The sequence below is a fragment of the Leptosomus discolor genome, unplaced genomic scaffold (genome assembly GCF_034619465.1).
Source record: "Leptosomus discolor isolate bLepDis1 unplaced genomic scaffold, bLepDis1.hap2 HAP2_SCAFFOLD_33, whole genome shotgun sequence".
Classification (NCBI taxonomy): domain Eukaryota; kingdom Metazoa; phylum Chordata; class Aves; order Leptosomiformes; family Leptosomidae; genus Leptosomus; species Leptosomus discolor.
In genome coordinates, this window is record NW_028237861.1 from 1838511 (window position 1) to 1864130 (window position 25620).

At 53.3% G+C, this 25620-nt stretch overlaps 2 protein-coding genes across 2 annotated transcripts; one reads left to right on the forward strand and one right to left on the reverse strand.

The window, feature by feature from the left end:
• The first annotated feature begins 9690 nt into the window (after nucleotides 1-9690).
• LOC147412577 (olfactory receptor 14C36-like) lies at nucleotides 9691-10629 on the forward strand. Its single transcript, XM_086481210.1, has 3 exons — nucleotides 9691-10116; nucleotides 10158-10181; nucleotides 10384-10629. Exons 1-3 carry the CDS (start codon nucleotides 9691-9693, stop codon nucleotides 10627-10629), a joined length of 696 nt encoding a protein of 231 aa, XP_086337336.1.
• Nucleotides 10630-21987: 11358 nt separating this feature from the next.
• Nucleotides 21988-22947, reverse strand: LOC104340214 (olfactory receptor 14J1). The gene has a single exon (XM_009954957.2). The coding sequence runs from the start codon at nucleotides 22945-22947 to the stop codon at nucleotides 21988-21990; it is 960 nt and encodes a 319-aa protein (XP_009953259.2).
• Between the last annotated feature and the right edge of the window lie 2673 nt (nucleotides 22948-25620).

A 25620-nucleotide genomic window follows, 5' to 3' on the forward strand; every position in this document is an offset into this window, starting at 1 on the left:
GTTTACCTAGAGCTCCTTAAGGCCTCCCTGAAAGAGTCCACAGCTCCTCCTCCTAGTTTAGTAGCATCAGCAAACTTATTTAAAGTACATTCAATTCCTGTGTCCTGACTGTTCATAAAAGCGTTGCAGAGCACTAGCCCTAAAATTGAGCCCTGGGAACCCCACTGGTCACAGGAGTGAGCCAGGGGCTGCGTGGTGCTTTGTGGGTGGGATTAAACCCCGACAAGAGCAAGAACTCCTCCCTGTGCCATCCGTGGCCTTCATTTCTCCTCTTTTCTGAATGAGCCAGCTACAGAGAGCAGATCTACAGCCATGCACACAAATGCAGCCGTTTAAGGCCAAGCAATGAAAGACAATAAATGACACAGAGAATTTCAGGTTAGACAGAACTGAATTACACAAATAGGAATTGTTGCCTAGGTGTAAGAATTAGGACCACTGAACTTTGCGTTTGTCTCAAACTTTGTACCTTGCAGTTTTGGAGAGGAAGTAGAGACTCAAGTCACCATAGCGACAGCGCCCTGTCTGATGGCCCGAAGCAGTTTCTTAGAAGAACACCTGTTTTGTATGCTGCCTCTGGGATGGACGTGGGTCGGACTTTGGGCCAGACGACATGGCTTCTTGGAAATATTTGTTTGTTGCTACGCGGCAGCTAACGACACGAATTTGTTCGGCTTATGCGCTGCAGCTCACAAGCTGTGTCATGGAGGTTGCATGGACCGCCAGCTCGTGATCGGTGCGTGGAAGCAACATGCCGCTGCTGGATTGGAACTCATCGCTTGACCACAACACATCGCCATCGGATTGGCCTGGGACTATGGTACAAAAAGGACCCTTGGCAGACTCTGAGCAGGGGGAGAAAAGGAGCGGAGCAGAGTGAAAAGGAGCAAAGAGGAGCAGAGTGGAGCAGAGCTGAGACCTGCCTGCCTGCCTGGACTGGACCACCGCTGGATGGAAAATAACACCAGACTCTATAGATCCCTGGTGGTGACCATTGTGGCGTGCTCTTCTTCTTCTTCTTCTTCTCTTTCTCCCTTTCTCTCTCTCTGTGTCTCTCTAAACAAAGCTTTGTAGTGGTGTTGACAATATATGGCCTCAATTTTGTGCCTTAATCTCTCGATGGATATTCAAATCAGCAGCCTCAGTAAGAGTTTAGCTCTTCCAGACTGCAACCCTAGGACAGAAAGAAAAACACTTGAAAAGAAGAAAAATATCAGTAACACGAAAAGTAAATACATTCTGAAAACATTGAGTATTAATAAATATATCAGGTAATAACCTGAAATAAAATGTACTGTCCTGGTTTGGGCTAAACCAGAACTAATTCTGGTTTAGTGCTTTAAATTTTCAGTTAAGTCTTCTTTAACTAACTTCACTTTCTGAAACAGCAGCCTGTTTTTCCACATCGTGATTGCTTCTAGCCATGCCAAGGCCTGATGTTTATAGTTCATAGCAAGGAATGGGATGCAGAGAGGCCCTTGCTTATACTTGTTCTTGTAGCGACCAAGGTCACTGCTAAACCTTGTACTCCATGTTGGGGTGCCAGGAGTGGAAAAGGTAGCCCCTGCAGGGAGGAGCGAACTGGACAGGTGACCCAAACCTGACCAACAGACTATTCCATCCCACAGACGTCATATTCAGTATAAAGCTGAGAGATCATGAGGGTGTCTCTCTCTTCTTCGATGGCTGAAATCTGAAGAGGACTCTGTTCTTCTGTCGTCGATCCCGATCTGTGCATCCCTGAATCCAGTGCCTGAGTTCAGCTCCTGCATCCCGTCCCTGTCTGCTGCCGAGTCCAGCCTGGAACTGCCCCAGTGCCAGCTCTGCAGTGTGATGGTGACGTATTGTCATCAGGGTGGGGGGAGTTGGGTTCGGTATTGGTTTTGTATATATTTGTACATATTGTATATATTTCATTATTTCCTTATTCTTATCTTTTCTTTTATTGTTATTGTTTCATTACAGCTCTTTTAGATTTCTTTTCCAAACTGTGAAGTCTGGTCTCTCTCCTTTTCCCTTTTGGGAGGGGGGAGGGGTTAATAGAGAGCATCTATCATTTGTTAGTGGACGGCCCAGCCTCAAACCGTGACAAGCGACTACCCTCAGGGCTGAGAAATTGCTTAGTAGACCTCACGGACTATCTACGGTGTCCCTGTGTGGAATCAGCTGTAAAAAGCTAAAAGACATGAAAGTCATCTTCCTCTGCTATGATCTCATCCACGGGGTTGTCTAATGCTTTCTAACTTGACATAAAGAATAAAAAACCCCAATCACCAGGGGAACAGTGCAGCACTGGAATAGACCTCTGGAGTTTGTGTTGGTTGTGCTTTAACTCCAGCTGGCAAGGTTTCCTGGGGGCGATGCTCTGGCATCCACCACAGCCACACACGCCCTTGGGGCAGTTGACCTTCTGGCACTCATGAGGGGAGGCAGCTCAGGAACACGTGTGTCTGCTAGAACCGAGGCTCCAAACTCTTCTTTGCAGTTGGGGGCTAAGGCTGGATCGAGCTGCACCTACACTCCTCTTGGAGAGGAAGTTTAGAAAGTGAGGGGGGCCTGTCTGGACCTCACGATTCAGCGGTGGGTCTTCCTGGACTCTTCTAAAACACAGGGAGGGATCTCCTTCACCTGGCCTGAGGGAAAGGATTCAGCTGTCTCAAGGGAGGCATCTCATCCTGGGTCTGCAGTCCCCAGGGCTAAAAGAGGAGTTAGCTCCATCCCAGGCACGCCACAAACCCGCAGGAGGGGACATCCCTCTTGCCTCAGTTCAGACGTGCACAAGATAGGCTCCTGCATGTGAGCTCCTTGTCTCAGCTCCCTTGCTCGTTACTGGAAATGGAGGGCAGGAGGAAGATGCTCAGGCACAGACACTTGGTGACACATTTGATGCCAGTAGTGACCAAGATGCATGCTGGTAACTACAAGCTCCGACAGAGCAGTTCCTAGGCACAGGGCAGCATCTGAGGGCATCTTCTTAGAGGCTGGTGGGAAATTCCGTTGGCCAACTTAAAAGACAGAAGGTGCCCACGGGCAGGACCACTGAACTTGTAACTATTCCCTATGTCCAGGGCATCCTCTAGAGGTATTCAGCTGATCAAATGGAGCCATGTGGCACAGGCAGAGCCAAGTCTCTCTCTTTCTCTTCTCCATCAACTATGTTTTCTGTATGTCCTTCGAGTCTAACGGCAGTTGTCTCCTGTGAATCCCTTCATTGCCTGCCCTAATTCAGGGCAGATGAATGTCAATTTAATATCCAAATACAGGCCCATAGTGCTACGAGAGGCACCAGGCCTCCCCAGCACAACTGCAGGCACCTGACACAGACAGCACAGGTCGAACACAGGAACCCCGCCCCCATTCAGACTAGTTGAGTGGCAAGCACCACTCAGGGCACCTCAGAGTCTGGTAGCAGGTTTCTCTTGGCAAGTCTGCTCTCAACCCCGATGTGCCAAAGCTGAGGTGCTGCAGCCCAGACATGCACCGGTGCTCTGGGTCTGCGGCACAGAGAGGAGCAGCTGGAGCTGTGTGTGCAATCTCTGCATTCCACTTCAAGGGCCTAACAACTGAGGGCTCTTGTGACAGCTCCCATGACCGGGGTGCTGGGATGGGTGGGTACAGGATGATCAGGAGGCCAGAAAGACCAGTAGGAGGGTGCCCTCTGTGTGAAGGAGCTGCTTAGACGTGTGGAGCTCCTCTATGGGATGAACAAGTTGGGTGCGCCTTTTTGGGTGGGGGTGCGAGGAGAGACTGGTAGGGGTGACAGTTTGGTGTGAGGCACAGAACAGATTGAAGTCCCCTTGTGGACTTGAATTACCTGGCATTCACTGGAAGGGGACCACAACAGCATGCAAACAGTCTTGGAGGTTTCTGGAGGGACTTGGGACACAGCTTGGGACACAAGTGTTTATAGTACAGCTGCTGGATTGGTCAGCAATGGTGATGCTCATCTGCATCTGCTGCTTTCAAAGAAGGAAGAGCTGGACATGTGTGTGAAAACCAGCGTCAGCCTTGTCTGTCACGACAACGGAAGCGTGGAGTATCCCCTCCCAAGCAGAACGAGAAAAGAAGAGTGCAGATGCGAGACCTCAGAGGAGCAGACTTTGAGTCTCAAGCCTTGTGAGTTTTAGGGCAGGAGCCCATGTGAGCAGCACAGAAGGGCAGCACAGCGCAGTACAGCTGGTCTTCAAGGACAGTGTCTTTCAAGCACGAGAGAGTGCGCACCAATAGGCAGGACAACAAGCAGAGCTGTCAAGGGAGAAGCTTGGGGGAACAGGAGACTCACAGGGAAGCTGCACAGAAAAAAAAAGAAGCCTGCAAGAGGTAGATGCAAGGATCAAACAAAGGAGGAATTCAGAAGTCCATTTTGTTTTAGAAAAGCCATAGCTCCTGTGAGGCTGACACTCACAAGGCAATTCAAGGGCACAATGATGAGCTGTTACTGCTTCAGGAACAGTTCAAGAAGAAATGCAGATAATGTGTGGCCGTTGCTGAATTTCCTCAGAGTAGATGTAGAGAGGTCTGAGGCACTTTTGGCCTTTGTCTTCCCCAGCAAGGTCTTTCGGTTATGTGTGTCTAAGAGGCAGAAGCCCAGAAACAATCCAACAGTGATGGAGATCAAGTCAGGGGATACTTAGGTAAGGTCAGCCCAACCCTTAGGAGCCCATTGGAGCAGGCGAGATGAGGCCAAGGCTGTTGACAGACCAGGCCAGTGCCATAGTAGGGCTACTCTGGTCCAGTGGAATGTCTCCATGACTGGAGAAAGCAAGAAGTGAATCTCACACATGCCTTCTGAAGAGACCCAAGGGCTGAGCAGGGGAACTACAGGCTGCAGGGAGACAGGCCAGGAGCCATGTGGCTGGGCAGCAGCTCTGTGGAAACGGCCCTGGTGGTCTTTGATTTTCATCAGGCAAAACACGAGCCAGCAGCAAAGGCGGGCAACAGCCTCCTGGGCTGTAGGAGCAGGAGTGCAGCCACAAGAAGGGATTGTGCTCCTCTGCTCAGCACCTTTGACACCACACCCTGCACCACGACAGGGAGACAATGCCAAACAGGAACCAGTTCACTGAAGGGCCACTGAGGTGGCAATCCTCCAATTATCCTCCAAGTGCTCGGGTGATTTCACTATCTCCAACAACAACAGCATTCGTCTGCCTAAACACCAATCTCTGCAGCAGAGCCATCTTCACCAGGGTAGCCCCTCTGGGTGATGGCAACGCAATCAGCGTTTGCCATCCACAGCGTGATACCCAATCTGCAAGTCCCTCTCTGAAGCAGTTCAGATGAAGGATGGTCTTGCAAAAGCCACCCTTTGTGTCCCCAGGTGGCATGGACACTGCTGTTTCCCTCTCAGAGTGTGGCTGAGGCTGGATCCCCTTCTCAGGACAGACTCCTTGCCAGGAAGCCACAGCCATGAGGGCAGCTCACCTGGCTCCTACTGACACTTCACTCGGTATCGGTTTTGATTGATTTGGTGCTCCTTCTGCACAGACGATCACAAACAGACAATCACTTCATAAGACATGGTCAAAAAGGTCCTGCTGTAGCTAAGAAAGCTCACCATGAGCTCTAGAGGCACCACGGAAGATTCTAAAAAGCACCAGGAAGATCTAAAACGCTCAAGGCCTCTTCTGAAGAGGGAGCACCCCTGAGCAGTAGTTGTTGGACATGTGTAGGTGTGGGAGAGAGCGTCGGGGGATGTCAGTGAGAAAAAAAGAGATGGCTGATGGCTTTGTCGAATCCTTAAAACGCTGTCCAGCAATAGAAAATAGGTAGAGGAGGAGGAGGGTTTTACTGGAAACATAGCAGGAAGGAAGGCCCCTCCTGTGCATATCAGCGATGATACAGATGTTTCCATCTTGCGTGCAGGCCATGGAGATGGGGAATGCCCACTGCTGGGTGTGGCTGGGTTTAGTTATCCTCATGAGCTGACCAGCACCCTTGGATGCAACATGTCCAGTCCCATGGACTGGAAAGGATGTGCTTTGCTAAGGGACCCCTGGCTTGATCCCCATCCGCCACTGCTTGTTCTCCTCCAAAGTCCTGCCTCACAGCTCAAAGGCCTGGGAGACCTTGCTGGTGGTAACTGGGGCAAAGAGGACATAGACTATCCCAGATCTATCTACATGTATTCTTACTTAAGTTAGGAGTAGTCCTGTAGGATGTCTGTTTCTTTTTCAACTGTTCCTGATGTAGCAACAGCTCGTCTTGGTGCCCTTGAATTCCCTTTTGTGTTTCGATTGAGTTTTGATATGGGCCATTGCTGTGCCTGGGGGATGCTGTCTTTGAAGGCAAGATGTCTCCAGGCACACTGTTAAAATGCTTGGGCTCTTCCTTGGTTGAATGGTCAGGGGGTGAGTAAAGACCCTGCTGTGATGCGCTTTGCGTTCACCCAATGCTGGCAGCTGTTAGAAGAAGGGACAGACCTTGCCGCTTTGGTGGCATCTGCTGATTGATGCCTCTGACTGATGGCAACCATCGATGGCACAAAACACCAAATCCCACTCTCTGAGGTGCCATCAGGGGTGTCCCTCACACACCTTCCCTGAATGAGAATTGTTTTTCCTGTAGGACCTGTGACTCCTGTGCCAGCCCTGGCATCTCAGGTAGCTCTGTGGGCCTGGACTGGAACATTGATTTGAGGAGCTGCTCTGAATCGTGTCACACGACGTGGGGCTGACCATGAGACAACTGCCAATGCAGTCAGTGAAGATCTAGTAAATCCAACAGATGGAGAGGAGGAAGAGAGACACTGAGCTCTCCCTGTGGCACATGACTACATCCCATCAGACGAACACCTCTACAGGCCACCCTGAACATCATGACAGGGACAGGTTCAGTTGCCCTTTATTGGGGCATCAGCTGCCATTGCAGTTGGCCAAAGGAAAGTCTCAAAAGCCTGCAAGAAGAGGCCCCCATATGTTGTCCTGTCCCTGTATCAGCCTGCATGTATCTTCCATCTGACTCTATTACCTGCCCATACCTTTGACCACCTCTATCACCTCAAGTGTCACCGGAAATCTGCATCTGAATATCATCCTCCTGGCCTCCATCGCCATTCATTACCATGGGAGCTGAGACCAGGAGCTCCCATGCAGGTGCCTCTTTCATGCAGACCTGAAGAGAGGCCAGGGGAATCCACCTCCTGTGGGTTTGTGGTGTGCGTGGAAGGGAGCTGAGTCCCCTTCCAGCCCCAGGACTGCGCTCAACCCACTCAGCTGAATCCCTTCCCTCAGCAGGGTCACCCTGTGGCTGTCTGGGTGTCCTGCCTAAGGATGGGGCAGGAAACACCTGCCCAGGGAAGTGCTTGCGTCACTAGCCTTGGAGGTACTTAAAAGGCATGGTTTACTGGTGGACTTGCTATTGGTATGTTAACGGTTGGAATGATGATGTCAAGGGTCTTTTCCTACCTAAATGACAATGCAGACAATGACACTGGCAGAAAGAAGTATTTCTGCCCTGCTGAGGGAGGGAACCTCAGTGCTGACTTCAGCCTGTTTGACAGCAGGTTCCCCTGGAGCTCCAGGGACACCTGGAGTGAGCCCAGAGGGGGCAGAGAAAAGGCTGCCTTGGGCTGCTCCCCTGCTGCTGAGCTGGGCTCCTGGGATGGAGGGAGCTGCTGGCAGGCAGGCAGCACTGCAGAGAGACAGCTCTGCCCAGGAGCAGGGCTGGGGGTGCTGCCTGCAGGCAGTGAGAGGAAACGTGCGAGGCTGGGAGAGCTTAAAGGCAGTGGGGAGTGGGACGATGCTGAGAGCTGACCGGGGGAGGAACCTTCCCAGTCCTCTGTGTGGTAAATCTTTGGGTGCAGGGCAACGCAGCTGCAGTTCCTGGAGGGCTCTGCTAAACCTGGTACATCTGACAGTTCCTGGGATCTGTCAGGAGGACTCTCTTAGTTTCTGTGCTCTAGAGGAGGAGGAGGTGCTGCAGAGCAGGGCTTCCCTGCTGCGCCATGAGAGGGACAGGGCATGAGGCTGGGGATGGTGGTAGAGGTGTGTGGAGGGGTGTTTAGCCAGGGGCACCCAGGGCTGTCCTTCCGAGCAGGGTCCCTGCCCCCCAGGGGCTGTGTGCTGGGGCAGGGACTCTGCCGCCTGCCAGGGTCAGCTCTCAGCCTACCCGGGGAGCTCCCAGGGTGCTGCAGGGGAAGCTGGGGGTGGAAGGAGCCACCCCTTGCAGGGCAGGGTCCCGCTGTCAAGAGGGTGCTGTGTGGGTCAGGGCTGCTCATAGCTGCAGAGCAGTGCAGGACATTCCCAGGAGACTTTTCCAGAAGCACAGCAAGGCGGAGGCTACCTGAAAGGGAAGGACCCTGTTCTGTCAGTCTTCTGCTCTGGGTGGGCAATGGGACTGAGATATTCTTGCCTCAGTTGAGAAGGAGGCACTGAAATGCCACATCTGTTCCTCTTAGAGGTGCAGAAACCAAGCAGTATCAGAAACCAGCCCAGCGTGGCTTACAGACAGCACCAGCATGGCTCTGGCAGCCTTTCAAGGCTGCTCGGAGGTTCCCATCAGAGCCTGCACCCAGGGAGATGCCCCTGGGCAGGGCCCTGCTGCCGGGAGCGGTGTGCAGGGCAGAGCTGAGCCCCCAGCGGTTGGGATGGGCTGTGGGAGCAGGGGCAGGCAGGAAGGGTGGGGACAGAGAAGCAGCTGCTGGCAGGATCAGCTCCAGGCAGCAGAGGCAGGGGCAGGGGCTGGGGGAAAGTGCAAAGAAGCCCTGGGGGAGGGCACGTGCAGGCAGCTCTCCCTTGGTCCTTTCCTGAAGGTGTCCTGTGGGTGCTGTCTGCTGGGCAAGGAGCTGCCCCTCTCCTTGGAGCATCTCCTCTGTGGGAGCCCCGACTGCCTGCTGTGCCTGTCCTGCTGGGCTTGCGAGCTGCCCCCAGAAAGGCCCAGCTCTCCCGTAGGATCCTGGGCAGTGCTGAGCCTTTCTGTGGGGGTCAGCGCTCCCCTCTCACGGTCCTTTGCTTCTCTCTGGGGGAGGTCGTGTACTGCTCTCTCCATCACAACTCCATCTCTGGGCTGGGGCACACAAGAGTTCACAGAGCTGCCCTTTCCCACAGGGCTCCCCTGCTCCCGTACCAGTGCAGTCGTGTGGGGCATTTTCAAGGGGAGTTGGCGCGTGAAGTCATCTTCAGGGCAGCACGAGCGAAAGCGCAGGGCAGGTGGGATAGAGGCTGACGGACCCTGTGGCTCTCCTGCCTCTGCCCTAAGGCACAGAGAGCTCAGCCCTTTTGCCTCTCCCATCTCAAGACTCTTCACATTATCAGCCATACAAATGAGGATTTCCACCGTGAAAAAGAACACTCTCCAGCTGTGATGGTGGAAAATGAAAATCAGACACAATTGTTATAAGGCCATGCTAAGCTTCTGCTCTGCAGCCCAGGCTCTGGAGAGTCATGAGTGCAGGGCCTGAAGTTTTCCATGACAGGTGGATTACGTCTGACAGCCCTTGTGAACGTCGGAGCTGGCACAAACCAGCTCCATGTGCCCAGTGCAGCAGAGCAAAGCTGACTCCTCAGCAGCATACGGGCAGAGGTGCTGCTCCTCACCCCACACTCAGCCAGCACAAAGCTGAGGAAGGAAATGCATCTCAGTTGGGGGTGTTGGTGTAAAAAGAGGAATGGCTTTGCTCAGAGGAGTCTGTCCTAAATTTTATCTTTCCTTTCCTTTTTTGAGCAGTGATACCATACCAAGACCCGGCAAATGTCCAATGGCAGCTCCATCATCCAGTTCCTCCTCCTGCCATTTAGAGACACGTGGGAGCTCCAGCTCTTGCTCTTCTGGCTCTTCCAGGGCATCTACTTGGCTGCCCTCCTGGGCAACAGCCTCATCATCACCGCCATAGCCTGTGACCACCACCTGCACAGCCCCATGTACTTCTTCCTCCTAAACCTCTCTCTCCTTGACCTGGGCTCCCTCTCCACCACTCTACCCAAAGCCATGGCCAATGCCCTGTGGGACACCAGGGCCATCTCCTACGCAGGATGTGCTGCTCAGCAATTTTTCTTTCTCTTTTTGATCTCAGCAGAGTATTATCTCCTCACTGTCATGGCCTATGACCGCTATGTGGCCATCTGGAAACCCCTGCACTACGGGACCCTCCTGGGCAGCAGAGCTTGTGTCCACATGTCAGCAGCTGCCTGGGGCAGTGGGTTTCTCAATGCTCTGCTGCACACGGCCAATACATTTTCACTGCCCCTCTGCCAAGGCAATATTGTGGACCAGTTCTTCTGTGAAGTTCCCCAGATCCTCAAGCTCTCCTGCTCACACTCAGGCTTCCTCAGGGATGCTGGGCTACTTGTGGTCAGTGCCTGTTTAGCATTTGTTTGTTTTGTGTTCATTGTGGTGTCCTACGTGCAGATCTTCAGGGCCATGCTGAGGATCCCCTCAGAGCAGGGACATCACAAAGCCTTTTCCACCTGCCTCCCTCACATGGCCGTGGTCTCCCTGTTTGTAAGCACTGCCATGTTTGCCTACCTAAAGCCCCCCTCCATCTCCTCTCCATCCCTGGATGTTGTGGTTTCATTTCTGTACTCAGTGGTGCCTCCAGCAGTGAACCCCCTCATCTACAGCATGAGGAACCAGGAGATCAAGAATGCCCTGAAGAAACATGTTCAACCACTTGTCTGTCAGCAGCAATGAGCTGCCCATGGCTCTTCACAAATGATTTCCCATTATCTCAGGAACCTCCTGTGCTTTGGGCATTTCACCCAGGAGAACTCTCTTTGCTTAGGAATGTCTTAAGCTGCTCCATTTCTCCAAAGGCAGGAACCCAGCCTGTCTGACCCAGAGGCCTTTGGACGTGTGTCTAGCATGATGATACAGTTGGTCTGCTGTGCTGTGTCTCTGTAATAAAAGGGCATTTCCTCAGTGCTCCTGTCTGGAGGTTGGAGGTCTTCTTCCAAAGCTGCAATTAGGAACAGGCTGAAGAAATACACCCCATGAGGCCGTGCTGCTGTGCTTGGATTCTCCATGGGTTCAGGGGAGGAGGGTACGGGCTTGGATTCTTGTGCTGTGGAGAGGGGCTGGCCTAGAGGGGCTGCTGGCAGTGGGCTATAAGGATCTGTTGGAGACAAGAGCAGCAGACACAGGGAGATGCTGGCCTCCATCTCCTCATGCCATGGCTCACCCCGGACCTAGAGCTGAGGGGGACCCTCAACCACCCTGTCTGTCCCCTAGAATCTTTTCTGTACTTCAGAGGGGCTGGGGCTGTGGGGGGAGTGCCCAGAGCTCTGCAGCACCCTGAGGCGGACAATTTTATGGGGCCAGCCCAGACTGGGTTGATGTGCTGTGCAGGGCAGGGAAAAGCTCAGGAGAGGTGGGGAGAGCTGGGGAGGGGCTGAGGTGGGCTGGAAAGAGCCCAGGAGAGGAAAATGTCAGTGTAGAGCTAAGTGGTATGTGCGTAGGGTGGGGGCAGCCAGAGGGTGCTCCCAGGGCAGAGCCAGCCATTGTGCTGAAGGAAGCAGGCAGCAATGGTGCAGAAGAGAGGGGCCTAGTCTCTGCCTTGGTCGCTGGACACTTCAGGGAAGCTGCCCCAGGAGAGTTAGGCCCACACACCAGCCATTTCCATCTCTGGCCCTACACCCCAGCTCTGAACAGGGACCTTTGCTGCATGGTAAACTCTGTCCTCTTCCGGGGCTCAGTGATACCCAAATCCCCTCTCATTATTAATAAAAAAGGGATCCAGTTTCCTACTGACACTCATTACACACCAAGTCCCACAGCTTTGTGTCAGTCAGTACACAACAGTTCATCTCTTCCACTCCTCCTTCCTCACACTTCTCCCTGCTTCCAGTGTGAGTCTTCTCCATGGGATCCCACTGTATTTGTGCTCAAGGCTATTTCTTGTTCAGTTCTTTCCATCTTAATTTTCTCATTTGTTCTCAAAGGAACGTTGTGGTTTGAAGGGACGTTTGGAAATCCTTTAGTCCAACCCCCAGCTGAGGCAGGCTCAGCTGGAGCAGGTTGCTCAGGACCATGGCCTAGGTGGGTGGATGGAGACTCCATCACCTCACTAGGCACTCTGTTCAACTGGTTGACCACCCTCACACTCAAGAAGTATTTCTTGGCTTTAGATGTAATTTCATGTGTATCTATCTGTGTCCATCACCCCCTGTCTTATCACTGGGAACTCCTGAGAAAAGTTTGGCTCCCTGGACTTCATGCCCTCCCAGCAGGTATTCCTACACATTAATAAAATCCTTCCAAGCTTCCTTCTCCAGACTGAACAGTCCCACATCTCTCAGCCTTAACACCTACAAAAGCTGCTCCAGTCCCTTCCAGCTCTGTGGCCCTTTGCTGGACATGCTTTAGTAGGTCAACAGCTTCCCTGCCCTGGGCAGCCCAGCACTGGACACAGCACTCCAGGTGTGTCCTTGCCAGTGCTGAGTCGAGGCGAAGTGTCACCTCCCTCCGCCTGTCATCAACGCTTTTCCTAATGCAGCCCAGGAGCTGTTGGCCTTTGCCACGAGGGTGCCCTGCTGGCTCAGGCTGAGCTGCTTGTCCTTTTGGACCCCAAGGTCCTTCTCTGCAGAGCTGCTCTCTAGCCGGTCGGCCCCAGCAGGATGTCCGCTGTGTGGCTGGATCCCAGGCTGTCCTCCCCCAGGGACATTCCAGCAGCATCATGGTCCTTCTTGGAGATGGGCTTCACCTCTGGCACAGGCCCCACCCTGCTGCAGAGTGCCCTGGCACAGCCAACCCCTCTCCTGCCAGGGCTGCACAGCCCAGGCCTCTTTCTCTCGGCCCTCGGGCACTGCAGCTCTTGCTCTCGTGGTGAGAACCTCAGCCATCAGCACGTTGCCACCTGCCATCCCCTCCAGCGTGCCTCTGCTGGCAAGCAAAGCCTTTCCACACACGGCGTCCCATCTCTTGCCACCACGTTTCCAGGTGACAAGCCCGCCCTTGGCCCTGGTGCCACGTCTGAGGTGCCGCAGCCCAAAAGGGCCCCACAGCCTGGGGCAGAGAGAGCAGGAGCCCCATGTGCCACCGCAGAGCTGTGACAGGAGTGGAAGAAGGGCTGAGGTGGGGAAGGACAGCTCCCATGGCTTTGGTGGTGGGTGGAGATGCAAGGTCTTTAGGAGAGACTGACAGAGAAGATAAGGAGCAGGCGTTCTCCTGTTCGATGTCAGGACAGCTCAGATATCTGAGCTCTGCTGTTGGACAGGCAAGAGTGTAGGTGAGAGCTGTGTGTGGGTCAAAGGAGAGCCCAGAAAGGAGGTCACGGTCGTAGGAATTTTTTTATGGTTTGAGCCTGGCCAACAGCTAAACACCCAGAATCAATTGTTCACTCCCCCCTTACACCCCCAGCTGGATGGGGGAGAGAATCAGAAGTGACAAATCAGTAAAACTCCCGGGTCAAGACTGAGACAGCTCAAGATGTGAAGCAAAAGCTGTGTGTGCAAGCAAAGCAAGATAAAGAATTCATTCCCTACTTCCCACGGGCAGGCAGGGGTCTAGCCATTTCCAGGAGCGCAGGGCTTCATCACAGGTATCAGTGCCATGGGGAGACAAACACCATGACCACAAATGTCCTCTTTTCATCCTCCTCTCCCTGAGATTTATTGATGAGCATGATGTCCTATGGTATGCAATATCCCTCTGGTCATTTTGGGTCAGCTGTCCCAGCTTCTTGGCTACCCCCAGCCCGCTTACTGTGGGGGAAGAGGGTGAGAACAAGAAAGCTTCATGCTCTGCCGGGACTGCTCAGCAGTAGCCAGAACACTGGTGTGTTGTCAGCGCTGTGTCAGTAACAGAGCCAAAGCACAGCGCCGTAAGGGCGACTGTGAAGAAAATTAACTCCATCCCAGACAGACCCAGGAGAGAGTTACAGGTCATGCCGTCAGGGTGAGGAATGGAGAAAGTCTCATACAAATGACCTGAGGAAGTCTGTGGATCACAGAACGTGACTTAATGGGGGACTCCACCTCGTTGGTATTCACGGGACCAGTTCTCAAGGGCGCAAAGAGTCAGGGGGCTTGTGGAGATGTTCCTGATGCCAGATGGGCCACTCAGTCTGATGCTGGCCTGGACCTGGTACTCCCAAAAGAGGAAGAGCTGGTCACGGATGGGAAGACCAGTGCCAGCCTTGCTTGGGGTGACTGGAAATGGTGGTCTCCCAGATCTGGAGGGATGTGGGGAAGGAGAGTAGCAGAGCACAGACCCTGTGTATCAGGGAATGAGAACCTGGGCTGTTGAGGGCACTGGCAGGTTGGATCCCATGGGGCAGGGGCAGGGCCCTGAGAGCATCCACAGACCTTCCTGTCCCTGACCAGCCTCCCCTGGGGCCTCCACCCACACCTCTCTCCATCAGCCCAGGAGGCCGTTGAAGCCAGGCCTGAGTTTCAGCCCCACCTTCCTCTATGCTGTAGGTGTACTGGTCTCCAGACACAGACCATGGACACAGCCTTGCTTGTCCATGGACTTTGTTGATTCAGACTTGCAGACCCACTTCCCACCTTGACTCTTTGTGGCTTGAACTGTGAAATGACACCATGGCCCTTCAAGTCCTAGGGCCTTTCTGCTTCCTTTCTCCCCATCACTTGGTCAGGTTTTAGAAGGAGATGGGGGAAAAGCAGGTGAAGTTTCTGGGTGTCAATGACTGAAAGGGGGGAGAAAAACTATTATATTCAGCTCCTTTCTTGGAGGCCTTAAATCTTCCCCAGGATCCTGAAGGCTCTGAGATGCCTCTACCTCCCTCTCTTTTAGCAAGTAAGTTGGGAGACGCAAGTCAGAGGGTTTGTCAATATTCTGTTTACAGCCTCCAGCATCCCATGATCTGGGGATATCTCAGTTCCTTCTCTCTGGCCAAGTATGTCCTTAGTTCAAACCCTGACTATTGCCTATGGTTCTCCTGTCAAGCACCACAGTTACAAGAGTGGTTTTATCTTCCTGAAACCCTCCCCACAGGGACTGCCAGGTCACTCTGAGGTTCCCAAGGCCTTCCTTTCTGCAGCTGGAACAAGGCCCTTTCCCTCACTTTCTCCTCCCAGGCAAGTGATCCAGCCGTTCAGCATCTCCATGACTCTCCACTCAACTCGCTCCCAGTTATACACAACTTCTTCCCTGCTGTGCTGGGCTGGCTCTGGCCAATAGCCCAGCAGCTACCCAACTGCTCACTCTCTCCTGCCCTTCCACAGTGGAGGCCCAATCATTAACACAGCACTGTCCTGATGCTCTAACAAGGGATGAGCATGGGGAGACAATCACTTCCCTCACCCTTTTGGCAAAGCTCATCTTTCTACACTCCAGGACACTGCTGGCTGCCTTTGCCACCAGGCTGCACGGTGGGATCATGCTTTGCCTTGTGTCCCCCAGCACCACCAGGGCCTTTTCTGCAGAGCTCCTCCCCAGCCAGGCAGCTCCCAGGCCCTGCAGCTGCAGGGTGTTGGTCTGTCCCAGGTGCAGGATCTGCCCTTTGTCCTTCTTGTGGCTCATGAATGTCCTGACAGGACAGTCCTCCCGCCAGTCAGGTTGGCCCTCAATGGCATCCCTAGGGCACAAGATCGGTCTCTGCAATTTAGTGCCATTGACAGATGTGGTGAGAGTGGCCTCCTCTGGGTCATGGGCACACGTGTCCAACTGCCCAGGGCACAGCAGGGTCCCCTGTGCTGCCCCACCATGCCCCAGTGTGTCCCCGTGGCCTCCAGGCAGGGTCTGACCCCTTCATCACTGCTCTCAGCCTCATCATCCAACCAGTGTTTTACCCGTCTGTTTCTCTGTGCATCCCGACTGGAATGGCCTGACTTGGGGAGAAGAATGTTGAGGGAGACCACGCCAAGAGTTTGGCTGAAGCTGAGGCAAATGGCAGCCACTTTTTATCTCCTCATGCAGAACTGCAGGCTATCAGGATGGTGAGGCACGAGTGATCCTTGGAGTGGCCATGTTGACAGTTACTGTCTCTTGATGAACTGTCACCCAAGAGGACTCTCAGGGATGTCACACTCCTCCCCAACGTGAGCTTGTACAGTCTGGGCTTCCCTGGGTTGCACTTCTGGCCCCTTTCAAAGATGGCTGCAACACTGGCTTGTCCTTTTTCACAAGAGGCCTCTGCCAATCCCATGACCTTGCCAAAGGGCTATTCCAAAGAAATATCCATCTGCCCCTGTAACTTCACTACCACTATTCTGCCTGTTCAACGGTGTATTTACTTTCTTTAATCTTTCAGATATTTGCACCTGCCCAGGATACAATGACCATTTCTGAAGTCACCTTTTCAGATGCAGACTGGCCAGGTAAAGGCCCTTGCCATTATTCTCCAGCTTCCTCCTCCCTTAATCTTTGTTCATTCAGGTGCCTCTCACCTATGTTGCTGTTTCAGCTTCAGGGAGTAAAATCTTACACGTCTTTCAACAGTCTAATTGTCTATTTAGTCAACACTTTCATTGTGTTTATAGATCTCATTTTGTATCTACCTGCCTCAAATATTTCTCATCAGATTATCACTTGTAAGAAGTTCAAGCTCATTAGAGACAGCTTGGACAGAGCATGTGCTTGCAGAGTGTGTTTTATTGTTCATGAAACTTTATCATGCCTCACTGTTCTCTGTTTGCACATCAGGAAAGTTCTTCTGTGCCCGTGTGCAGCCAGGTCTCTCAGGAGTGCAGGCAGAAGGTGATGCAATGGATCTGTAACATCCAGCTGCAGACTGCAAGGGAGAAGGCGGATGTCACAAAAAGTGATGCAGGTTCCAGGGGACAATGAGGAAAATGGTGGGGTTGGGGAGGTGAGGAGCAAGGTTGTCCATACAGTGTCAGACCTCAAAAAACTGCTTTTCTGACCAGTCTAGACCTCCTGAGGAGACCATCTGGATCATTCACACTTGGAGAATGCTGCTCTAACCTTTTCTCTGAAAGAAAAGGCAGAAGGTGTAACTCTTAAAATAAAAAATAAAATTATTGATGCACTTTGAAAACTTCCTCCTTCACTACACTATGAAACAGCTCCAATCAGCTGTAGTGAAGAAAGTTACAGAAAGATCAGCAGCTCGTTAGGGCATTTGGGGCTCATTACATGATCCCCAGGTACTGAGAGAAGTCTGAAGAGACCTCTCCAGAAGTCAAAGTCAGAAGCAAAGCCCAGAAGTCCCTTGAAGCCCTGATTGGCCCCCCTGAGGGTCCTTACTGACAAAGCCTCCCCAGGGCCTCCTCAGAGCAGATGACTGGAGGCCATGCTTGCAGGCAGGCCAAGGCCCTGAGCAGGTGGCTGTAGTGCTGAGAAAACCCTTTGCTTTGCTTTCGGAAGCAGAAAGGCCAAGCCCTGACCCTCAGGCCCTGCGAAGGCACATCCTGACACCCTCCAAGTTCCATCTCACCAGCCTCGCTGGCAGAGGCAACTGCTCCAGCCAAGAGGACCAAGACCTCAGGCCTCTTGGACCTTTCAGCCTTGCTACAGCCCTTGGCCATCTCTCCTGCAGGCTGTCCTACCCTGACCCAAGCCTGCACCTCTTTCCCTTCAGGCTCTTGACACCCTGCTTGCTTTCCCACCCAGCTCTAACCCCACCATTTCTACACCTTTGCTCGTGTCTCTCCACTCTCACCAGCCATTCCTTGAAACACAAAGCCATGGGCTGATCCAGATTCCCTCTGGGTGACCTCTTGCACCACAAGGCTACCCTTGGAGTGGCATTTCTTTTGTTCTCCCCTCCAGTCTGATCCTTCCAAGCTGCACTTTGTGGAGCTTTCCTTCTGTTCCCTCTACCAAGAAAAGTTCCATCATCTCTGAAACCACCCTTCAAACAGGTGCACGCTGCTCCTGTAGTGCCCTGAGCCTCCACCTCAAAGAATCATAGAATACATTGGGTTGGAAGGGGCCTCTAAAGGCCACCTGGCCCAACTCCCCTACAATAAGCAGGGACATCTCTAACTAGGTCATGTTCCTCAGAGCCCCATCAAGCCTGATCTTGAATGGCTCCAGGGATTAGGTTTCACCACCTCTCTGGGCACCCTGATCATTACAGTGATCCACCACCCTCATATTAAAGAAATTTTTCCTAATGTTCAACCTAAATCTACCCTTTTGTAGCTTAAAACCATTACCCCTTGTCCTATTGCTACAAACCCTTGTGAATTGTTCTTCCCCTGCCTTCTTATAGGCCCCTTGCAGGTATAAGGTCCTCCCGGAGCCTTCTCTTCTCCAGGCTGAACAACCCCTACTCTCTCAGCCTGTCTTCATAGGAGAAGTGCTCCAGCCCCCTTCTCTGACACGCCCACGTCCCTCTTGTGTTGGGGGCTCCTGAGCTGGATGCAGCACTCCAGGTGAGGTCTCACCAGGGCAGAGCAGAGGGGCAGAATCCCCTCTCTCAATCTGCTGCCTGCACTTCTTTTGGTGCAGCCCAGGATGCGATTGGCCTTCTGGGCTGCAGTTGCTCACTGGTGGCTCATGTCCAGCTTCTCATCCACCAGCACCCCCAAGTCCTGTTCCACAGGGCTGCTCTCTAGCCTGTCTTCTCCCAGCCTGTGTTGATACCAGCAGTTGCCCCAGCCCACGTGCAGGACCCTGCCCTTGGCCTTGTTGAACCTCCTGAGGTTCACCTGGGCCCACCTCTCCAGCCTGTCCAGGTCCCTCTGGATGGCCTGCCGTCCCTCTGGCATATCGACTGCACCACCCAGCTTGGTGTCATCAATGAACTTGCTGAGGGTGCACTCAATGCCGCTGTCAATATCATTGATGAAGATATTAAACAACACTGGTCCCAGGACGGACCGCTGAGGAGCACCATTTGTCACCGTTTTCCATCTGGACATCGAGCCGTTGACCACTGCCCTCTGGATGCGTCCATCCAGCCACTTCCTTATCCACTGAAAAGTCCACCCACTGAATCCGTATCTCTCCAAATTAGAGAGAAAATGCTCTCTGAAATACTGACCTTACCCTGTGCGTGCCTCGCCCCCACTTTGCCTGTCACGCTGTCTGTTTAATCTCCCCAACCTTTCACCTGTTTCTGCCTGCCCTGGTTAAACTCACCATGTCTGCAGTCATCTCTTCAGAAGCCTCTCTGGACATATGCACTTTCCACTGTTCTCCAGGGCTTCTCCTTCTCTTACTCTTTGACCATTCAGATCCCTCTCACCTCTCACCCTGCTTTGAACTTCAGGGAGGTAAATCTTCGCTGTCTTGCCGTATTCTCTCTCATACTTCCTGTAGCCAACTGACTTCATAATACCAGACCCATCCATCACCCTCCTTATGGCCAGGACCTGACCAGATAAAAGTATGCCTGTTTTGTAGAATGTACAAAATATAATTCCTGCTAACAATTTCAGTGGGGTGACATTCTTCACAGGAACTGATGCATTTATGTTGACATATTATACAGCTCCTCTTCCGACATTTTTTTCTTTTCTTCTTCTTCCTCTACTTATTCTGTCTTCAAAAACCTCTCTGAGGGAATGATTCATGGAATCACAGACTAACTGAGGTTGGAAGAGAGCCCTGAACAACATCGTGTCTGACTGTCCTGCTCCAGGCAGGGTGAACTAGATGAGGTTGCTCAAGGCCTCTGCCCAGCTTTGCATCACCCCCAAAGGTGCTGAAAGTGCGCTCTGTCCCATCATGCAGGGCAATCGTAAAGATGTTCAAGCGTGTTGTTGCAAGTACTGGTCTTTGAGGGATGCCGCTAGTAACTCGCTGCACGGAGGACTTTATACCACACGACATTTGGCATTGATCATCCAGGCAACATCCCACCCACAACAACGTCCGCTTCTTCAGCCCGGAGAGCACCAATCTGGCTATAAGGACACCACAGGAGACCGTGTCAAAGGCCTTGTAAAACTCCAGGTACACAACATGCCCTTTGTTACCCTTAGCATTTTGGTTCAGCAGTCCCTTTCTTGTCCTTCAACTACCTGGAAATGGCTGCAGGACATGTCCCATCACCTTCCCAGGGATGGATGTAGGCTCACCAGCCTGTAATTCTCCCAAATCTCATTCCTGCCTTTCCTGAAGATGGATTTGATGGCTCCTCTCTGTGGACCCCAGAACCTCTCTGATTGCTCTGGCACTTTTGAGGGAACAGTCCAGAACCACAGGCAAGGGTGACACAGCAAACAGGAACCCTTGCAATGAGCCTGTCTGAGGCAGCTGAGATGAATCACACTGGGCCAGTGGGGCTTGTTCCTGGAGTCACACAGAGAAATGTCAGGGCTCTGCCAGGTCTCCACATCTGAGTCGGTCTCGTGCACTGATCTTACCCACAGGGCTGCTCAGAGACACGAGTCCTTGCACACACAGGCAGTGCAGGGCAGGAGTTGTAGTGCCTCTCTGGCCTCCTCTTCCCTCTCCCAGAGGCTGGCAGGCACCCCAGCCCTGCGTGTGTCACGTTGCTCTGCGCTCGTATGAGATGCCCCACAGCAAGAGAAATGGACACAGGGACGTTGGTTCAAGGAAGTCCATCCCAGTGCTGCATTCCAGTGGTTTCCCAGGGTCGCTACTCTCAACATGAAGTGACTTTGAGACCCTATCTGTCCCACTGGCCTTCATGACACCCCCAGGAACAGGTGATGGCATTTGTGCTCATTCAGTTTCATCTCATCTCATGGGCACGATGTGCATTCTTACATCTCACCTGTACAATGTGAACACGGACGTCTGACCTGGTCGTTCAGTGTCCCTTCATGGAGGGACGAAGGACCCCCTCAAGCTATGGTGAGAGGCAGTGCTGGAAATGGTGGTTGTGAGGCACTAGTCCATGATGGTCGCCCTGGTGTTGTGGTTTAACTCAGGCCAACAGCTAAGCACCACACAGCCGCTCACTCACTTGCTGCCCCCCACCGCAGAGGCATGTGGGAGAGAATCGGAAGGGCAAAAGTAAGAAAACTCGTGGGTCAAGATAAAGATGGTTTAAGAGGTAAATCAAAAGCTGCCCATGCAAAAGGAGGAATTCAGGCCCTACTTCCCATCAGCAGGCAGGTGCTCAGCCATCCCCAGGAAATCAGGGCTCCATCACACCTAACACGTGGGAAGACAAATGCCATCAATCCAAAAGGTCCCCCTTCCTTCCTCTTCCCCCAGCTTTTTATTGCTGAGCATGACATCACACAGTATAGAATATCCCTTTGGTCAGCTGGGGTCAGCTGTCCCGGCTGCGTCCCCTCCCAACTCCTTGTGCACCCGCTGGTAGGGTGGGCTGAGGAGCAGAAAACATCTTGACTCAGTTCAAGCACTCTTCGGCAATAACTAAAACATCCCTGGGTCATCAACACTTTTTTCAGCACAAATCAAAACCACAGCCCCCTACCAGCTACGATGAGGACAATTAACTCTGTCCCAGCCAAAACCAGCACAGGCAGCTTCCCCAGGGTGTCCAGTGAGCACAGGCACAGACCAGATCCTGCTCTGCTGGTCTTTCAGGTCTCTCCCAGGAGGCCTGGCTGTGCGAGGACACTGCTGTTTGCCCCCACCATGCACACTCACACTCTTTAGCTCTTCACTGGTGTTTTCATCTGTGGGACGCTTTCTTGGGCACGTTCTTGAGAGCAACTTCGGAGGAAGACCTGCCCTGAGGAGATCCCCTTTCATGATGGAACCGCTCTTACAGAGGGCAGCTGTATTGCAGAGATGCCTGTTGCCTGTCCCTGCCTGCGGTCACAGGACTACCATGCAGCAGGACAATGACCAAGCTGCCAGAGTGATCGGGCCCTACTGCACACGAGGACTCAGAGGGGGAGTGTGGAAGCGGAAAGAGAAGAGTTCTGGGAGACCAAGAGCTCTGTAGCAGTGCTGTTATGTGGGAACTCTCTTCCCCTCCACCTCTGCACAGAGGAACTATCTGTGCAGCTCAAACAGTCTTGGAGGAAGGAGATCAGAAAAATATTAAAAGTCTCTGTAGGGCCCTTTATTTTATTTAAGCACACAGAGAGCAGAGCTCCGAGTTTACACAGCCACTCAGCTGGAAAGAAATTCAGACAGTGAATTAGAAAGGGAATGGCAAGTAAAACACCGTCAAAACCAGCAAAAAGTACAGACGGCAGGCTGGGCCCGTGCTGAGTTACATGGGAACTGCTATGCAAAAGAAGATGGGCAGTTTCTTGCTTCTGAATACCAGCCAGTCATCAGCTTGCACACTGCATCCTTGAGCTCCTGGTTCCTCACACTGTAGATGAGGGGGTTCGCTGCAGGAGGCACCACCGAGTAGAGAACTGCTGTCACCAGGTTCAGGGATGGGGAGGAGATGGAGGGGGGCTTCAGGTAGGCAAACATGGCAGTGCTGACAAACAGGGAGACTACGGCCAGGTGAGGGAGGCAGGTGGAAAAGGCTTTGTGGCGTCCCTGCTCCGAGGGGATCCTCAGCACGGCCCTGAAGATCTGCATGTAGGAGAAAAGAATGAAAATAAAACAACTAAAGACTAAACAGGAACTAATCGCAAGAAGCCCAGCCTCCCTGAGGAAGCCTGAGTGTGAGCAGGAGAGCTTGAGGATCTGGGGAACTTCACAGAAGAACTGGTCAAGGCCACTGTCCTGGCAGAGGGGCAGTGAAAATGTATTGGCCGTGTGCAGCAGCGCAGTGAGAAACCCACTGCCCCAGGCAGCTGCTGCCATGTGGACACAAGCTCTGCTGCCCAGGAGGGTCCTGTAGTGCAGGGGTTTGCAGATGGCAACATAGCGGTCGTAGGCCATGATGATGAGAAGACAATACTCTGCTGTGATCAGGAAGGCAAACAGAAACACCTGAGCAGCACATCCTGCGTAGGAGATGGCCCTGGTGTTCCCAAGGGCATTGGCCATGGCTTTGGGGAGAGTGGTGGAGAGGGAGCCTAGATCAAGAACAGAGAGGTTGAGGAGGAAGAAGTACATGGGGGTGTGCAGGCGGTGGTCACAGGCTACGGCGGTGATGATGAGTCCGTTGCCCAGGAGGGCAGCCAGGTAGATGCCCAGGAAGAGCCCGAAGGTCAAGAGCTGCAGCTCCCGTGTGTCTGCGAATGGCAGGAGGAGGAACTCTGTGATGGAGCTGCTGTTGCACATTTTCTTCCCCTGGGCATGGAGAAGTCTCTGTGGAAGAGAAGACAGTGAGAAGTCAGGCAGACTCAAAAATACCTGTTCAGGTGCTCTTAGAGACCCACCAAACTGCCTCTTCCCTTTCAGGAAGACATTGGGCATGTCCCTTTTGGACACTCTGATTGGTGCTGGCTGAAGGTCTATCAGGGAGCTGTGAGCTCCACAGAGGGAGCCGTGAGCTCTGCAGGATCCAGTCCTGCCCTACAGCAACAGGGAAATAGGAACAGGGAGTGATCTCAGACTAAATCCACTCGTGGCACGAACGAGCTTTTCAGCATTGTCACTCCCAATTCGCCTGCCTACAGAGTAGAGCGGAGCGGCTTTTTGTTTCTTTGTTCTATTCCAGTTTGCCCACCGCAGCTGAGGAGAGTTTTGAAGGCAGAGATCCCCAGCATTTCTGCTGCACTCCAAGTGAAACCTTGTGGGTCCTAAGAGACAAAGGGACTGCCCCTTAGCGCAGGGTGGGGACAGCCGGTCTGTCCATCACTGCTGCTCTCAGCTGCCCTGTGCTGGCATCTCTTTGGTTGGAGGATGATCACGCTCAGACATTCCCCCGAGAAGAAACTGGACACTGCTGACAGCAGAGGAGTCAGATTGACAAATGCACCTCTCCCACCCCCTCCCCCAGTCTCCTCGTACCTGAGGAGGGTCTCAGCTCTGCTCTCCCAGCCAGGGACACACAGGGCTCATTGCAGCTGCCCACACGCAGACCTCCAGCAGGATTCTCATGGCCTTGGCACTGGCACGTCTTCTCCAAGGGGCTCCTGGAAAACACAGAGATGCCATGGGAGATCTCTGCCCTTGTGGAGGTCAGCCTGCATCCCAGCAGGATCCTCCAGGGAAACAGTGAAAAGTCCTACAGGTGGGACATCCTGAAGCAGGGTCGGCTTACTCCCAGCCCCACATGCTGTTGTCCCCAGAGCCCCAGATATTAGGGGATTTAGGTGCTTTTCCTTCATGGATACGCCTGCAGGAGAGGACATGCAGCATCAGTGTCTGAGCTGCATGTGAATCCTCACCCCCTCACCATAGAGAGAAAAAGGGGAAGAAGGGCAACTGAGGCAAGAGGAGAACATGCCAAAGTTCTCCTGCCAGGAGAGTCAGGATGGGGAGACATAGACACTCGAGCATTTCTCCTCTTTGGTGGTTGGGCTGCTGGGAGGACAACGCAGGGCCATTTCCCTATGATATTAAGGGGTGGGGGGCTGTACTGTGTAGCAGAAGAGATCAGGGAGTTGCTCCAGGAAGGCACCTGCACTGCAGGGGATGGCAGGGAGTTACTGGAATCCCCCCTCCCAGGACCTTTCAAGCAGCAGCTCCCTCTCCCTCCCTGCCCATGTCTCTGCTGCCTAGAGCTATCCCTGCCGGGGCTGTTTCTTTGTCCTCAGGTGTCCTCCCTTTCAGTGCTCAGAGCACCCTGCTGTGTGCTCAGCTCTGACTTGCAGGCAGCTTCTGCAGCAGGACACTGCCCGGCAGGATATCTGTGCGGGCAAGGGCTAAGGAGTAACGCAGACACATGCCAACGAGATCTGGGCTCTCCATGTCTTCTCCACAAGGGAGAAAGAAATTCCCATCTCCTCCTGACCACCCAGTCAACCATGAGGAGAACACTGAAAGCACAGACTCCTTGGCTTTCAGGTAAATGCTTCCTCAACGCTCGTCTGCAAATGGACACGCTGCAAATTTGCCGGGGGTGATCTGGAGCTGGGACCAGACCTGACCCACGCAGCACCCTCCCGATGGCAGAAGAACCCTGCCATGCCCTGCAAGGGTCACTCCTTCCATCCACAGCTTCTCCCCACAGTGCCATGGGGAAGTCCCCAGGCGGGCTGAGTGCTGACCATGGCAGGCAGCAGAGTCCCTGCCCCAGCACACAGCCCGCTGCAACACAGGGACCCTGCCTGGGGGAAGAGCTCTGGGCACTCCTGGCTGCACACCCTGCTATGTACCCCTGAAGCCATGCCCGGGACAAGGAGCCATCATGTCCTGTCCCTTTGGTGATGCGGTAGGGGTGCCCTGCTCTGGAGCACATCCTTCTCAGCCCTGAAGGATCCTTGAGATCCTTCCTCACAGGTCATACGTGGGCTATGCCAGCATTAGGACACTGTTCCAGGAAGCCTCGCTGCATTACAGCGCACCCAGAAAGACACGTTGTGCCCTGTCCCTCTGACGGGGCAGCAGGGAGGGCCTGCTCTTGCAAGATGTCTTGCTCTACACCGGAGAAAATGGGAGAGTTGTACTTACAGATCCCATAGGCTACAGGTTGTGCCAGCTTTTGAAGATTCCTCCAGCAACTGCAGATTCAATGCCCTGCAGCCAGAGACTTACTGGGTCAAAGGCTGCAAAGATTTATCCTCGAGTGAGTTTTCAGCATCCTCCCACCCCATGCTGCCTTTAACCTCTCTCTGCCTGGCTCCTCTCCCGTCGCTGCCTGCAGGCAGCACCCCCAGACCTTCTCCTGGGCAGAGCTGTCTCTCTGCAGTGCTGCCTGCCTGCCAGCAGCTCCCTCCATCCCAGGAGCACAGCTCAGCAGCAGGGGAGCAGCCCAAGGCAGCCCTTTCTCTGCCCCCTCTGGGCTCCCTCCAGGTGTCCCTGGGGCTCCAGGGCAATCTACTGTAAAACAGGCTGAAGTCAGCACTG